The 17552-nt window shown below is 40.8% G+C and overlaps 1 protein-coding gene across 3 annotated transcripts in view; it reads right to left on the bottom strand.

The window, feature by feature from the left end:
* exoc3l1 (exocyst complex component 3-like 1) overlaps positions 1 to 12671 on the bottom strand; it is a 31232-nt gene extending 18561 nt beyond the window's left edge. For 2 of the 3 annotated variants that reach the window (XM_087844138.1, XM_087844137.1), the window contains exons 1-2: positions 11206 to 11498; positions 930 to 1105 (exon numbers count right to left, since the gene is read on the bottom strand). In XM_087844138.1, the coding sequence (XP_087700264.1) occupies positions 930 to 1105; positions 11206 to 11248 (219 nt within the window). In that variant the 5' untranslated portion in view covers positions 11249 to 11498. Of the gene's footprint in view, positions 1 to 929; positions 1106 to 11205; positions 11499 to 12319 lie in introns of those variants that run through there. The other variant, XM_087844136.1, reaches the window with a different exon arrangement.
* Between the last annotated feature and the right edge of the window lie 4881 nt (positions 12672 to 17552).

Here is a 17552-nt window from a genome sequence, read left to right on the forward strand (position 1 = left end):
GAGCACATCTACTGCGGGTGTAGCCGTAGCCCTGCCAGTGTAGCAGAAATGATGAGGATGATGATGCAGCAGCAGCCGTTCTTCTCTGCGTGAGTAGCTTAATGTTGTTCATGTGTAATTTACGTTGAGTAGGCTAACCACGTTATTACATTAATGCATGTAAGGTGAACTAGCAAACATCATCATACATGCGGCTGTCTTCTTGTTTGATGGCAGATACTCCCTTCACCCTGGCCAAAAAGGCTAAAATGACCAAAGAAAAAGTGGAAAACAGTTAAACATGAGAGGTTTTTGGACAAAGTTTGTGTTTTTTCCATTGTTTAAGCACTGCTTCCAGCCAAGAGTGATACCATATATGCCCTATAGCTGCAGAAAAGGCTAACATTGTTATCTTTTTACAAAAAAACAGCTGAACATGAGAGCTTTTTGGACCAATTTTGTGTTCTCCATTCTTTAAGCACCGGTTTGAGCACCGTTTAAGCACCGGCACCGTTTCAAAAGTACCGGTTTGGCACCACTATCGGATAAAACCTAAACGATACCCATCCCTATCAGTGACTTTATTTCTCACTTGTCTCTTTAGAGTGCAGAATGATGTGCTGTTCATTGAAATCTCAAGTGATTTCTTGAGTCGGCAGGTCTGGTGGTAATCAGTCCAGGGTGTGGCAATTACTTTTTCACAAAGGGGCAGGTAGCTTTGGATAGCTTTTTTCGCCTCAGTAAATAAAATCATTACTTTAAAAACACATTTTCTGTTGAACTGGGTTAGAACTATAATTACAACTTATTTTTTGCAGCACTGTATGCAACAGAAAATAAGGAAGAGCAGATTAGGTTTCTTTTATGTGCCTTATTGGGATCATTTAAACTGCTTTAAACTACGGCTCCATTATTGTGCATTCATGCGTATTTGTGGACTGTGTTGTCACCTTCAGTCTGGTGTGAACGGATGCTGTCCTCTGACTTTCTCTCTTCCTGTATTGACTGAGTCGCTCCAGATGTTCAGGCCGACAGAAAACACCCGAGGCCCATTTCAGGGCAGCGCCGCGGGCCAAACACTCTGCCCTCTCCACCTCAGGCCACACCTCAGGCTGTGGCACCATGTCTGAGAGACAAAGAGAAGAAAATATCAGGCAGGGAGATATAGTGAAGCAACTCGCCCATAAAGAGGCAGGCCTGCCCTTAAGCATTCTCTGTTTTATTGTCTTTTCAAACTGTAATTTACACCATGAACATCGCAGTGTTGAAACTTGTGACTGAGACGATAAACTCTTTTACTGAAGTCATAGAGGAAGTGAGCAGCAGGTTGATTCCCCCTGGCCTTTCTGTTCTGTTCCAGTCTGTTGTGTTTGAAACGCCCCCTGTTGGCCATTAGATAGAATGCAGGTTTAATTAACTTCAGCCCTCAAAGCTACAAACATCTTTTATATACAGTCAGTGTCACACACACCGCAAAGAGGCGTGTTTTATCCACAAGATATATTAAAACTACTAAGTTCACAAGTTCATGTTTGGGTAAAATGTAAAAAATAAAAATTAAATTACATTTTATTTTTATATATAAATACAATACAATACAATACAACTTTATTTGTACAGCACATTTAAAAGACCAGTGGTACACCAAAGTGCTTTACAATAAAAACAGGAAAATTAAGACAATAAATAAAAGACTATTAACAAAGTACCACATATGTCATCAGGTTAAGGGCACTAATTATACAACAATAAAAGGGAATATAAGAACAAAGTTACTAAGAACAGATATAGCTAAAAGATAAAGTACATAAATAAGAAATTGAACCAAATATAAAACAGTGACGCTAACTAGATGGAAAAGCTATGTTGAATAAATGAGTTTTTAAACGGGATTTAAAAGATAAAACGGAGTCTGACACACGGATAGCGATAGGAAGGTTGTTCCACAGATTTGGTGCAACCAGGGCAAAAGCACGGTCACCCCTAGATTTAAGTCTAGATCTAGGCTGAGCCAGGAGTAATTGGGCTGAAGACCTGAGGGCTCGCTCAGGGACATATAGACTAAGAAGATCTGCAAGATAACGAGGGGCTAAATTATTTATAATTTTAAAGGTGAGCAACAATATTTTAAATTCGATGCGATGCTTTATGGGTAACCAATGCAAATCAGTAAGAACTGGGGTGATAGAGGCATGCTTTCTAGTGCCAGTCAGAAGGCGAGCCGCAGCATTCTGGACAAGCTGAAGTCTATGAAGGAGAGCGGAGTGAAGACCAAAGTAGAGGGAGTTGCAGTAATCCAATCTAGAAGTCACAAAAGCATGAATGAGCTTTTCAAGATCTTTGTGAGGGACATAGTGCTTAGCCTTAGCAATAAGGCGCAGCTGGTAAAAGCTAGATTTGATTACTGAAGACACTTGTTTATTAAATTTGAAAGAGCTGTCCAGCAGAACGACTATAAAAGACTCTGAGCCGTGTTAGTAAGCTGCTGAGCCATCCTGTGTCAGAGCAGCTTCAAAGCTCAAAGTCTCAGGACTCCACAGCAGGGAAGGAACGCCACTCTTCCAAAACATATCCCCTCATTTGGTATTTTGATGTTCCAAAATCTCCCTTAGGTGTTTAGTGAATCTCATTTTCATTTTCTCATATCATTTTCATCCTCATCAAAGCATTGAGCCCTTATGTCCTATCAGTGGGGGGCATTATAATCCTGGAAATGACCACTATCAGAAATGTTTCATCACAGGGTGAAACTGAACACTCAGAATAATTTTGTTCTGAGGTGTCGTTGCACATTTCTGTAAGAGGACAAGAAAACACAAACAAAGGTTTATTATATTATGTTGATCTGTTTTAATCTGCACGCGCCAACTTATACTGCATTAGACATGTCAGAGAAGTTCTAGCTTCGCAGTAGTAAATTACGGATGTTACTTAAACTATTATGCGTGTTTTATTATAATAAGATGTTCTACATTTGTTCCATTTTATTTCCATCTCAGTTCAGCCACTGACATTCTGTTTTATTTTTTACCTCTATGTTGGAATAACAAAGCTAAGAAGCAACACGTCGGGTGTGTTGCTGCATTGACATGACTATCACTTGGTAATGCTTGACTGATACAACTGCAATAAATCTATGCATATAGTGCAAGTAATTTTAACATTTAATTCTGTGTTTTTTAAGTATTTACAATTATTGTTTTTCTTTTGCAAACTTTTATTTTTGAATAAATATTACTTCCTGTCAGGGCAAGCAAGGCAAGCAGTGCTTTCCTCATCAAATTTAAAAATAGATGCAAATTGAAAAACAGTGATTTTTCCTTTCACTTTTGTGCTCATCTCCCATTAACAATAAAGGAGCTGGGCAAGTGGAAGACAGCAGCTTTTTTTCTGGTGGATAAACTCTGATTTTTCGCTGACGGAATGGGAGTGTGTGAAACAATCTGGCTCAGCCTTCACTGCTCTGAGATCAGCTATGACATGCACTACACATGGAAACACAGCTAGCAATAGCAACTAAATGAGCTTCAGTGATTTAGCATCATAAGTGATGAGTTTGGTCTTGCTAACCACCTTGGTCAGCATGAGTCACACCCGACATGCAGTAACACACGTTGGGTGTGTTACTGCATTGACATGACTATCACTCGGTAATGCTTGATTGATACAACTGCAATAAATCTATGCATACAATGCAAGTAATTTTAACATTTAATTATGTGTTTTTTAAGTATTTACAATTATTGTTTTTCTTTTGCAAACTTTTATTTTTGAATAAATATCACTTCCTACCACTGTTATCCTGTCAGGGCAAGCAAAGCAAGCAGTGCTTTCCTCATTAAATCTAAAAATAGATGCAAATTGAAAAACAGTGATTTTTCCTTTCACTTCGATCTTAAAGCTTCTCGTCTATTTGTGCTAATTTTGTGCTCATCTCCCATTAACAGTAAAGGAGCTGGGCAAATGGAAGACAGCAGCTTTTTTTCTGGTGGATAAACTCTGGTTTTTCGCTGACGGGACAGGAGTGTGTGAAACAATCTGGCTCAGCCTTCACTGCTCTGAGATCAGCTATGACATGCACTACATATGGAAACACAGCTAGCAATAGCAACTAAATGAGCTTTAGTGATTTAGCATCATAAGTGATGAGCTTGGTCTTGCTAACCACCTTGGCCAGCATGTGTCATGTAGAGTAGAAAAAGTTGCTAATAATTTCTTACATTAGCAAGAAAAGCTGTGACAACGGTAGAGAGTTGAAGGCAGCTCTGACCATAAAATAGGCGAGTTGACTAGGTGCAGTGTCAACAGTGCTTTTAAATGAGTATCTATGAGAATGTCTGACAGTATTTGGTTTTCCAACACTCCACATGACATGATGGAGTTGGAAAACAGAATCTAATGAGACAAGGGGAAACAAAACTAAACAAAATGCACATGAGATAAGAGACTAGCAAAATAAAACAGGAAGTAACAAACATCCAAACAATGACACCAATATACAAACTAGTCACTAATGGGAACGCTAAGAAAAAACAAAAGAAAACCCTATATAATCTGACCTCTAAGCAAAATACTAACTGCTACCCATACACCACACTAAAGTCAAAGGTCAAGAGTATACAAAGAGGGATACAAAGAGGGGCATTAAATAAAGTCCGCAACTAAAAAAATTCCAAAAGCCAACGGGCAGGGTCAAAAAACCAGGATCATGACACAACATTCATATTTTAATATTGAGAGTTAACCATGACAGATACTACTCAAGTCTAGGGATGGGTACCGGTGTCCAGTGCCATGATGGCACCGGTTCTGACATAAACGGTAGTAACCAGACCGAAAAGCAGTGCACATTTCGGTGCTTTATTTTCCCTGAGATGTATACACTTTAGATTCTAGCCAATCATTTTACGTTTCCGAGGATAGTAGGCGGGTCCAGTCAAAAGTCTGGCTGTACTTCACAGCAAAATATGCAAACTCAGCAGCCTGCAACAAGTGCTTTAAGCTGATACTGTGATACTGTCAAAGGAGGTAACACCTCAAATCCGACGAAACACCTGGCGACGCATAGCGTTTTCTTTAAAGCCGAGAAATGCGCCGTATTTGATAGCTTGCTGCGAGACCTCACACCGAGCACATCTACTGCGGGTGTGGTGCCTGTTATCGGACCCGGAGCCCTGCTAGTGTAGCAGAAATGATGAGGATGATGATGGCAGCAGCAGCCGTTCTTCTCTGCGTGAGTAGCTTCATGTTGTTCGTGTGTAATTTACGTTGAGTAGGCTAACCACGTTATTACATTAATGCATGTAAGGTGAACTAGCAAACATCATCATAGCTACATGCGGCTGTCTTCTTGTTTGATGGCAGATACTCCCTTCACCCTGGCCAAAAAGGCTAAAATGACCAAAGAAAAAGTGGAAAACAGTTAAACATGAGAGGTTTTTGGACAAAGTTTGTGTTTTTTCCATTGTTTAAGCACTGCTTCCAGCCAAGAGTGATGCCATATATGCCCTATAGCTGCAGAAAAGGCTAACATTGTTATCTTTTCACAAAAAAACAGCTGAACATGAGAGGTTTTTGGACCAATTTTGTGTTCTCCATTCTTTAAGCACCGGTTTGAGCACCGTTTAAGCACCGGCACCGTTTCAAAAGTACCGGTTTGGCACCGGTATTGGATAAAACCTAAACGATACCCATCCCTACTCAAGTCTCTGTTCGCCTTACTGCAAAACTCACCGCATGCCACCGCTTCCTACCCACACCTTCCAAACCAAGGAAATGATAAAAGTCTGCTTGGTCACATGGTATTAAAGACGGGAGGTCAGCACAGTCGAGGGGAGTGGACGCACAGCAAGGGGGGAAGCAACAAGGGGGACCAAGTGAAAGCTGCTCTCCATCTGATCGAAAAGGACTTCTCTTGTCCTCCCTTTCTTTACACCTTCCTTAAAAACTGTAATAAGTCCGTTTGATAGTAATATTTTAACACAGTTTATTAATTAGCACAAGGACAGTACCTCGATGAAAACATAATGCTAGCTGGTGCTCTTGTTTGTACATAAATACTTCCCTTCCTTTAAGTGTAAAAAAACATATTCTGAAACTGTCCATGAGCCACAAGCCGTACAACCGTAAACTCAAGTGAAAAACATATTGAATCATCTACAATATAGAGATCACAGTGGAAAGGCAAAAAATATGTACTTTATTTCTTCTTGATTCAAACAAAATGTGTGATTAAAACAATATTTAACATTTAAGGCAACTTCACTCCTATGTAGTAGCACCACAACAAAAGGGAGAGTGAGACATTTCATTCATGTGAGTAACGACTTACTCAGTGACTTCACTGCAGTTTTCACACTTGGCAAAGCAATCCAGTGGACCCATCATCTAAAGAGTCTAATAAACTCAGTAACAAAACTAAAATGCTTGATTTCATATAACAGCTGAGAATCAAATAATACAGCATAAAGTTAAAATATTCAACTTGTATAAACATTTAACTTCATCGATTGAGGGAAAAGGAATCTGACATATTTTAAAATTTATTTTATTTATTTATTTATTTTAATTTTTTTTAATGTTTTTAATTTTATTTTATTTTTTTAATTTTTTAATTTATTTTATTTATTTATTTTTTTTTTAATTTTTTTAAATTTATTTTTTCTGTTTGACTTAAAAACACTTTCCCCTACAACACTCTTTACAGCAAAAGAACTGTGTGTTTGTTTGTGTGTTTCTTACAGAGGAACAAACACACAAAACATGCAATAAAACTTGAAAGTGCAAGCAGAAATGCAGAGACAACATGTTAAACGCCTTATACTCACTGGGTGTGACTTTAGTTCAGAGCTATTACCATCATGAGATTAGCTGCGTTACTACAGGGAACAGTATTTGATCATATTTAGACAAACTGGGCTCCAAGTGAACGAGTGATTCTAAATGTCAGAGTTTAAAATCATTTGAAGGAAGTTTTGAAAGCTGGTCACAACCTTTCCCATGACAGAGGAGCTTGAATTGGCTCGATTATGTGCTAGAAGAGAAGTTTCACTCCCTCGGCGGCGTCATTACTTCTGTCACAGCAGCTCTGCTTCAGAGAAATGCTCGTGCAGAAATGTGCAGTGATGAGATTTGTTCCCAGCTGGGAAGCAGCCTGTCAAGAGCGATTATGGATTGCCTCACTTAATGTCTTTTTTAATCGCTCTCATTTACCAGCACAAGAAAAGTACACTCTGATTTAGTTACGGCTCCCAAAGCTGCCCCCAAATATTCTCCCATAATTTTCTCTGAATGTTCAGTATTGAGCTACCCACCACAGAACATTACATTCAGTGAGGAAAAATACAGACTTCTTATGAGATTTTTATTTTGGAGAGCCGGTGAACTTTCGCTTATTATACCATTAACACAGCTTTGACTTTAAAGCCTTATTATTCAAAATGTAATGAAGAGGAAATAATATAAATAATAGATACAATTTAACAAACTGAGTACCAACACCAACCTAACCCCTATTTACACTTTCCTAGAATATAGTTATCGTCAATACACTTTGCAGATAAACCTTCATATCAACCCTCAGAAATTATAGATAAAACATCCCCCAAAAGGTTGATTCTGTTCATCTGGACGCAGCGTTTTCAGTAGGAGAAACGTTTCGTCACTCATCCAAATGACTTCTTCAGTCTCAGCTCTCTGCAGGTTTCCCAAACTTGTAGAGTTTCTCTAAAACCAGGTGCTGATAGTACGCTGCAGAAAGTCTCAGAGTGTCTTAGCGACATACATTGCTGGATGTCTCTGAACCTTCTCAAACTAAATCATGACAAAACCGACATTATAATCTTCGGTAAGCAGGACTCTATTAGACAATCTGGGCCCATTATCAGCTAATGTACATCCCCATGTAGAAAATCTTGGTTTCATTTTTGATTCCACTCTCAAGCTGGACAAGCAAATAAATTCAGTTGTTCGTGGCAGTTTTTTCCAACTCAGGAACATTTCTAAACTCAAAAATATCCTGTCATCTAAAGACCTGGAAACTGTTATCCATGCTTTCATATCGTCACGTCTTGACTATTGTAACTCTCTCTATTTAGGCATTTGTCACTCAAGCCTGTCACGCCTGCAACTTCTTCAAAATGCAGCTGCAAGGCTCCTGACGGGTACTAGAAAGAGAGAGAATATTACCCCGGTACTCGCATCTCTACATTGGCTACCAGTTAAACATAGAATTGATTTTAAGATTTTATTATTTGTTTTTAAAGCCCTCCATGGTTTGGCTCCAGGTTACATTTCAGATCTTCTTAGCCTGCACTTACCCACTCGATCTCTGCGCTCCTCCAGTCAGATGGTCTTATCAGTTCCACGCTCCCAGCTCAAATCTAGAGGTGACAGGGCTTTCTCCATTGCCGCCCCGAGACTCTGGAATACTCCCCCCCTTCATAAAATTCTCTTCATCCTTGGAAGTCTTTAAATCGAATCTCAAGACCTACTTATTTTCCAAGGCTTTCGGATCTCTTTGATATTACATGTCTTACAATTCTTTTTTTTTTTTTAAAGTTTTCTTTCTATTTTAATTCTTTTATTATATTATCCCTCTGTTCAGCACTTTGGCCAACACTTGATGTCTTTTAAATGTGCTATATAAATAAAGATGACTTGACTTGAAAGAAAGATGACTTTATAACGAGTACATTTGCACAATGACTGAAACCAGCACCACTGAAGGAACAATGGGCTGTGAGGTCAGTTTCTTCATTAATAGGCAAATTGCCATGACCACTGATCAAAGATCATTGGTCCACCCCAAGGATCGGATCCCTCGGCACAAACAGAGTAACATAGTGTACACTGTTAAGTGCCAGGATTTATACATCGGGGAAACCAAACAATCTCTGGCGAAGCGGATAGCACAACACAGAAGAGCTACCTCGTCTGGCCAGGACTCTGCAGTCTATTTACACCTACAGGCCAGTGGACACTCTTTCAATGATGAGGATGTAACATCCTGGACAGGGAGGAACGCTGGTTTGAGCCATTTATGTGAAAAGGGAAAGACCATCTCTGAATCGAGGAGGGGGCCTAAGGGTCCATCTTTCAATGCTGTGATTGCAGGCGTTCCCCAGCTCTCTGTGAATGGTACTCATGGCCATTGATCAATGAGCTTTGATCACTGGTCATGACAATTTGCATATTAATGATCAAGGAACTGACCTCCCAGCCCACTGTTCGTTAGTAGTGCTAGTTTCAGTCATTATGCAAATGTACTGTTACCTCAGCTGATCTGCAGTCAGCTGAGACTGAAGAAGTCACTTCGATGAGTGACAAAACTTTTCTCCCGGTGAAAACGCTACGTCCAGATAAACAGAATCAACTTTTTTGGGGGGCGGATTTCCTTACTGGATGATTGTACAACACTGAACGGGTCGCAGCAGATCATCTGCCTGCATCTCACACTGTCCCTGGCATCCTCCTCTACATGTCCTCCTTCACTAATTCCACAAAGCTTGTCTGAGGTCTTCCTCTTTTCCTCCTGCCTGGAAACTCCACGTTTAACATCCTCTGTGAAATACATCGAGTCTAAAAATGGCATCATACACATGACCCCGTCTCTTGGGTGAAAGATCAGGTGATTCCAAGACTTCAGTGAAGTGACAAGAATCAGGATTCTTGTCTTCTTTGTATATAGTAAAAAGAGACAATGCCTAAAAATGTACATAGCTTCCAGCACATCCCAAGTTACCCAACAATTCGGGAATGGGAAGTGCTGCGCAGTCAAACAATTCTCCCTGTCCCAATGGAGGGACTGTTCTAGCCCAGACTCTTTGTGTTGTGCCTGTCAGGTAAGCAGGATATCTCATCTCATCTGTGAGTCAGCTAGAACACAGTTAGTCACATGACTGCCTCAATTGGAATTACACAACATAATTGGTCTTAATGGAATAATGTACTGGTTAGTGACTCAGCAGACAGCAATGTGCTGCGCTGGGCCGCCTGGCTTTCTGGCACTCTGGAGGTTGAAAGGTTACAGATCTGCAGCACAATGGACAATGTGATCGTTAGCTGCCGACGGCGATTAGACAGACCTGATTCAAACGATTTTTGCAATTTGAAAATTATTTACTGCTGATTTTATATGAGAAGATCCTGATGAGTTTAAAGCTGCTACTCAATGTTCAGTAGTTGGTCTAAAAGTCAAAGATAAGTGGAAAGGAGTGAGATCAATTTAGCTGACATTTTCAGATGGCTGCATTTAAAGATGCTGTTTCTTATCATATAAGTGTGATAAGAAAATCAAGAAGGTACAAACAACAAAAACATGCTGATGCAGAACCTACAGTGTTTTCAATCCACATCGACTCCAATCCTCTATCTGAAGAGGCTCTTTCCCCTTAATAACAACCGTATGGTGGGTGATTTCTTTTTAAATCACTCACCAGACTGGATACTGTTAGGTTGGCCTCACCTCTCCTAATTTCCTGAGCTGGACCTCTCAACCAGGTTTGTGCTGTTTGGATTATTTTAATGGAAATATGTGACAAGGAATATGACCCACAGTGTGTCCAAGAAGCTTGTGCTTCAGTTCAATCTAGCATTTTGTGTTTTTTGCAGTTTTTTATATTACGTAGCATAACATAACTAAATAGCAGGTATCTGTGCTTGTGCACTCATTCAGTTTATGCCAGGAACTTGCTAACCGAGCTAACTTAGAGCTCCAACATGTAGACTTCATGTAGTGGGGGGCTGCATACATCTTTTATATCTATTTATCTGAGATTTCTGACATTAAACACAACAGTACACGGTCACTTCAGCAGCTGCAGTGGAGCTTTCAGTTATACACGATCTTTAAAGCCCTCATGAAATGCATATTTGAACATTCACAGGTTTAAAATTGCATCATGAGAAAATTAAACTTTTATACCCAAACACACTTGTAGTGTCTGTAGTTTTCTCGCCCCCAGCAGAAACACTGGACACAGGGAGAATCTTGTATCTCACAAGCACTGGCTTCTTCAATATTTCATCAGTCACTACAATCCACCCATCAGTGTGAGGCGAACTCCTCAGTCATGAGTTCTGGTGTGTTCATTCATTTCTCTAACAGAGAAGTAAGAGTGCAGCCTCACGCACAGCTTTGTTTTGGTTCTAGCTGTTAAGAGGCTTTAGAAGAAGTGGGTGTTGGCCACAGGCAAGCAGTGTGTGTGTGTGTGTGTGTCCCATTACCTTCTGGTTTGTCACCACCATTCTTCTGATCCCCAGCTGACATTGGAGTTCAGTTTTTAGCCGCCCATCCACCCGACGAGTCTCCTTTTCCCCTGAGGGCCGGTGCTGAAGGTGCCCAGGGCGCAGATCTGATGGAAGACAGTGAATGAAGACACTGATGAGGAAGAGGAGAGGAGGAAGCAGAAGGAGAAGGAGAAGGAGAAGAAAGGGTGGAGGAGAGAAGGCACATATCCATTCTACTGAAGGCTTTCCTCTTTTCCTCTCTCTCACACACATACACTCTCTCTCCAGACACATCCTCTGCTGAGAGGCCGGCAGGAAAGGAGGGGGAGTTAAAGGAAGAGAATAATGCCTGAGGGTGGAAAGAGAGGGGAGGGAGGGGGAGAAAGGGAGGGTATAGGGTGATGTGCTGCTTTCAGGAGCCTGTGCAGAAGATGGTAAATGCTGTTCGAGGTGATTGTTTCTAGTTTTATAGCCAACAAAACAATTGCAAATAAATAGTTGATTATTAGCGTTTTCTTTCAACTAGAGGAATTGAATTTCATTTTTACAACAGTCTGTCATACCTTTTTTACTTTTTTAAAGGTAAAGACCCCATGATGTTAGAGAGAACCCCAGTAATTAGGAGATTCCCCGTGAGCAGCACTTGCCAATAGTGGGGAGGAAAAACTCCCCTTTAAAAGGAAGTGACGTCGAACAGAACTCGACTCGGGGAGTTCAGGGTGAGGAGATAATACAGGAGAGATAATAAAGTGGTAGCAATAACGACATATAAACACACGTGGAGTGAAAGGAAGGTGGAGGACTTATGTCGAGTGGTACGATCCCACAAAGCATGCTGGGAGGACTTATGAAGTTTATCTAATGAGTTAAACTGACTGCAGTTCATGGCGAGCAGTATGATAGAGGCAAATCCATGTTTGCACAATTTAAAATATTTCAAAACATTTGGTGAAACACGGTGGCTCACAACAAAACATCAGCTGGACTGTTGATCATGTCGTTACATAACAAAGAACAAAGGAGAGGGCTTCAGATATTTCCTCTCTGTTATTCTGAATCATTAATTAGCCAAACATGCATGTCTTTGGAGTGTTGGAGAAAGCTGGATTACCTGGAGAGAACCCAGGTAGATAACGGATTTGAATCAAGGACCTTCTTTCTGGGCGGCAAAAGCACTAACCACTGCACCACCATGCTGCTGCCATCACTGCCAAATCACATGAACTATCCTAATAAAAAGAGAGCAAAGCATGAAACATCTAGTCACACCTTGAGGCGAAATGAATTGAACTAAATTAAGAGGAGGATATACTCAACCATGGCCACATCCATCATTTGGACCTGGAAACATATCATTAGATCATCAGTTAACAAGTGGATCACAGCACAAGTACCAGCGATAACCAAAAACTTTGGCAGAAAGAAAAGTTTGATATGTCATCTTAAAACTACAGAGGCTGTCTGTTTCCTCAACCCAACTGGGAGCAACTGATACCCAAAGTCTCTGCCTCCCATTCTACTTTTTGAAACTCTAGGAACCTTAAAGAAGTGGACAGTCTGAAACTATCAAACTATGAGGTCTTTAGGATATGATGGGGCTTAATCATTCAAGAGTTTGTATGTGTTAAGGATTTTAAATTCTGGATTTAACAGGCGCTAAGAGGTACCGCGTGAAATGGATAAGAGCTACAAAACAAGACAACAAGATCAAGAATAAATGCACAAATTTAACTGAAACTTCAGTACTTAGAGTTTTTGCTTCACCCAGCTGTTGGTGGTATGACGCACCTATAAACACTTCACTGCTTAACCCATGTTGATAGGTTTGTAGCTTAAACCTATTCGCTGGAACGTTGAAGACAATATAATTACACAGAAAAGCAAGACGTAGGCAAAGTTCTTCATGTTACTCATGCATGAGGGAGACCTGCCTGGAGCCAAGTGTCGTTCCACCACTTAACCTCCGTCAGACTCTCGTCCGCTCCCCCGTAACACTGCTCTTTTATTGAGGTTACATGAATATGCATAGGTTCATTAACATACGACGTCTACATACAAACAAAGAGTACCTTGGCTGTGTGTGTGTGTGTGTGGTCAGAGTGTGACCCCATAAATGACTTCCCTAAACCTACTGGTCTGGAAAGTCCAGCAGTTCATCTAAACAAAAGGCACTTAGCCTAAAACAGATATAGCCACGTTTATCCTACCATAAAACAATAAAACAAGGTACGACCTCTTCCCATGCTCCCAGGATGTTGGTGTTGATTCCAGAACACTCTGGAATGCACACCAAGCCTTTGCAGCCTGCTAAAGATCACACATCCTATCACTACACAATTAATTATACACCTCTAAGCATATATGGTTAAATATTTCTAAGCATAAATGACAATCAACAATACAAAACCTAACCCATGTTTTATCAAACACTGTATCCCATGGTACACTTCAGTCACAACACTGAAACGATTGTTTGTTATGGCATCTTAAAAATGTCCCATGTGACGCGAAAGCATCACAAGGGAAAGATGACGAGGGGAGGAGAGCAGGAAAACAATCCAGATGGTGGCACATGGGGTGGGGGTGGGGGGGGGGGCACAGCGAATGGACCCGGTGTTCCAGAGGACCCCTCAGGAGTCTGAGAGTCTCCTCGACTCAAAGGGAAACCATTAACAGAAGAAACAATGTATAATGCATAAGTCATTATCTTACAACCCAGTGGAAAAGAACAGAGCCAACAAGTAATGGAGTCCTTGATGAGTAGTGTTGTACTGGAAGGCACTTTGTAGGTGTCCCAGATGATTTAGTCAAGTTCTGGATAAACTGTTGTGGAACAAAATGTGTTGAAAGTTTCCACTCAACAAAAACAGCACGTGTCATTGACCCTCTCTGATCCTCTGCAGCTGTCTCACCAGTACCGGCTACTGCCCCCGAGGACAGTTTGTTTATTTGCGGACCAGTTGAGTCCTCTGACCCCGCCGCCCTGTTTACGCCTCCAAGCTTCCCGGACCTCTTCACAACACAGCGAGGAGCGTGCCAAGTGGCCCCGTGGCCGGAGCCAGCACAAACACAGTCTCCCATCATCTTTCGGTGCTGCATTACTGATTTCCTCAAGCGAGTTTAGCATTTCGGCACGGGTGCTCTGCGGATCGAATAACAAACCAAACTGAAACGGACTTTGAGAAAGGCTGAGAATGACTGATGTGGCCTGTTTAATGTGTGAGAGCTGGTTTTTTTTAGCCACATTTCTTTGTGGACTTGAGAAATGTTTTGAATCTACTAGAGTAGCTTTCCTGAAGTTTAATGAGGTCTAACGATCGCATTAGAGATATCTATTCTCTATGACATCACACAGAGTCAAAAGTAGAACAAGCTGAAGGCTGAGCTTTTGGTTCACACGGATGAAGAAAAGACAATAAGACAAAAAAGCAGTAGCTTCCCTTTTAGAGCATCTTTTTCCTTACTCAAAATAAAAGTTTTCCACAAATGGCCTCCAGAGTGTGCAAATCTGTCACCGCCGGGTCGGTATTTCAGTGTTCGCCGAGCTTTTGAAAATATTCCATTGACCCACCTCAGCCCATCGAGGGTCCGGAGCTGTGTGGGTGTAACTTTCTCTTTGATGGTTCGCTGAAATCGCACATACCCAGAAAACTGACTGGATTTCTTTTGAATCTCTGGTGAGGTGTGAGATGAGTAATAGCTGGTGTGCAGTGTTTATGAGCTACAACTAAAATCACTTTTTAATGCTTCCTTATGCAGCTGGCTGACAAAAAAGGGGATATATATATATGTAAATCAGCTGTATTGTGAATATAGCTGTATATAGAAGATGGAAAAGGCTTCCAGGCCTGAAACTTGAAGTCAGTGAGGAAGAAATTTAAATGGATTACTTCTGATGCCCAGCAGAAGGCAAAACTCTGATCGCAAAAGGAGCTCAATGAGGAAAACAAAAGCCCACTTTACTTACTTATTATTATAATATTATTATTATTAAACATCAGCTTCATTTCAAGCCAAAAAGACCAATTTTTTTTAAATAAATGCTTCAGTCAGAATCAGCTCACTTGTGATATCTGGTGTCGACAGACTGAGATCAGAAAAATGCAAAATGAACTTTCACAAACTAATAACTCTTCCAGATCTTTAAAAGAGAGTTTGTCTTTAAAAACACCATCCCACTGTTGCATGATCTCTAGAAACACTACCTGCATATGTTTCATATTATTTTTCACAAGTTTTGTTAGCATAGATCTTTGCATTAGCTACTAGACTGTATATAAAAGATAGCAGTAGTCCCTGCAATATTGTCCACCTCTTTGGAGCTTTGAAGCTTTAACATTAGTGTTTTGGCTGCCACCATATTGACTTCTTTGGAGCCAGAACAGACCATAGTTGCATGAAAAGGTGGAGTAGTAAATATTGGCTAATGCTAGCTAGTTCGGGGTACTAGTAGCTGAGAAGGTAGAGCAGGTCACCTACTAAGTGGCAAGGTGGTGGTTTAAACCCTGGCTGCCAGTCTGCATGTCAAAGCATCTTTGAGGAAGATTCTGGACTCCAGGTTGTTCTCCGATGCGTTCACTGGAGTGTGAATCTTATTAGGCATAGATAAAACAATGCTTATGTGAATAAGATATGTCATATAAAAGTGCAAAATTGTAGGTTAGCACTATATAAGAACCAGCCTGTTTATCATTTAGCACGCTGCACCAAAGAAAAGTGCAACACATAGCCACTTGCTAATAGTGCTAACATTAGCTAAGTGCTAACATTAGCACTTAGCTAATGTTAGCACTTAGCTAATGTTAGCACTTAGCTAATGTTAGCACTTAGCTAAGTGCTTGCATGTTGTTCTCAAGAAAGGACAACATGCAGCTCACAGCTCCTTGTGTACATCCACATACCTTTAATACCATTATTAAACCAATTCACCCAGTATTAAGTTATTCACAGACCATAGACCTACCTATGTTGGGCAAGTTTAGGATTTTAACATGAGACTGATTCACTTTTGGAACCAGCCTCAAGTAACTACTAAAGGAAGTTCATTTTGGGTTGCAGTTTGTTTGTGGACCCATGGGCAGCTTATATTATTGTGTTGGTGAGAAATTAGGATGAACCATATCAATAAGCTGGAAGATGCTTTAAAAAAATAACTGAAGTTTATGTGATAAATTACAGGTATGATTATAAGCTTCATTTTGTCTCTTACTTTAAGCACACTTCCCAGACCACTCTGGGCACCATCAGCTCTTGTATCTTTACCACACAGGCACCGTTTCCTCCAGAGCCATGTAAGGAACAGAGCTGAGGATGACGCACCAGGATGTTGTGCAGAATGTATTCCTGTCAGGGTGGGACGACACTGATAAGGACAACAGGGCCGCTGACCTGACGTTCCCTGCTCCTGTCACACTGACAGCAGGGCTCAGTGCAGTCAAGTGTTTCTTCCTCCGTCTGTGTCGCTGTATGCTTGATCACTCCTTCTGCTGCAGAGTCTTATATGAACTCACAGCGGCCCTGCAGGATGAAATCAGATATTACTACTGAGACCTTTACACCTCAGGCTTTCCGGTCTGCTGGAGGAAAATATGTCACCATCTCCTGGTTGCAAAGCAATACAATGCTGCCTTGAACATGCTTCAGTTATAGTTATAGTCAACAGTGTATATGATGCGCAACCAGCATGGATACAGCACACCATCTGGTTTAAGCGTCATTAAATTTTCAGCAGCATAATGAGTCTAACAGCATTTGCTGATGTGTGCTGCCTCACATCACCTCAGGTCCACAGCCAGTAAAACCAGCTGAGACGGTGTGGGAGTTTAAAAGATGGGTAAAAGCTCAAAAATGTTGATGCTATTCTGTCTTTTAGTAACCATTCTAATGTTAAGCTTAAGTGTACATGGGAAGGAGAACTAGGAATTCGAATAGAGTCTTGGGAACAGGCTATAGCGAGGGTACGATCTTCCACCTCCTGTGCTCGTCTTGGACTTATTCAATTTAAGGTCATACACAGGGTGCATTTCTCTAAGTCTAGACTTTCTGAATTGTATCCAGAAGTGGAAAACAAATGTGATAAATGCCATGGTTCTCCTTGTCACCTTAGCCACATGTTTTTCCTGTGTCCTGAGCTACAAAGTTTCTGGACAGGGTATTCTTGGGGTAACTCTTCGTCCTTGTCCTCTGATTGCTGTATTTGGGATTCCTGTTCGCTCACTTACACTTGATTCCACACAAAAGGATATTATAGCCTTCACATTCCTATTAGCGAGAGGTCTAATATTGTTGCATTGGAAGTCTGTTAAGTATCCTACCATTACCCGGTGGCTTAAAGATGTCATGTT

This window comes from Neolamprologus brichardi, chromosome 7 (assembly GCF_056152115.1).
Source record: "Neolamprologus brichardi isolate AB-2024 chromosome 7, ASM5615211v1, whole genome shotgun sequence".
NCBI classification, from domain to species: Eukaryota; Metazoa; Chordata; class Actinopteri; order Cichliformes; family Cichlidae; genus Neolamprologus; species Neolamprologus brichardi.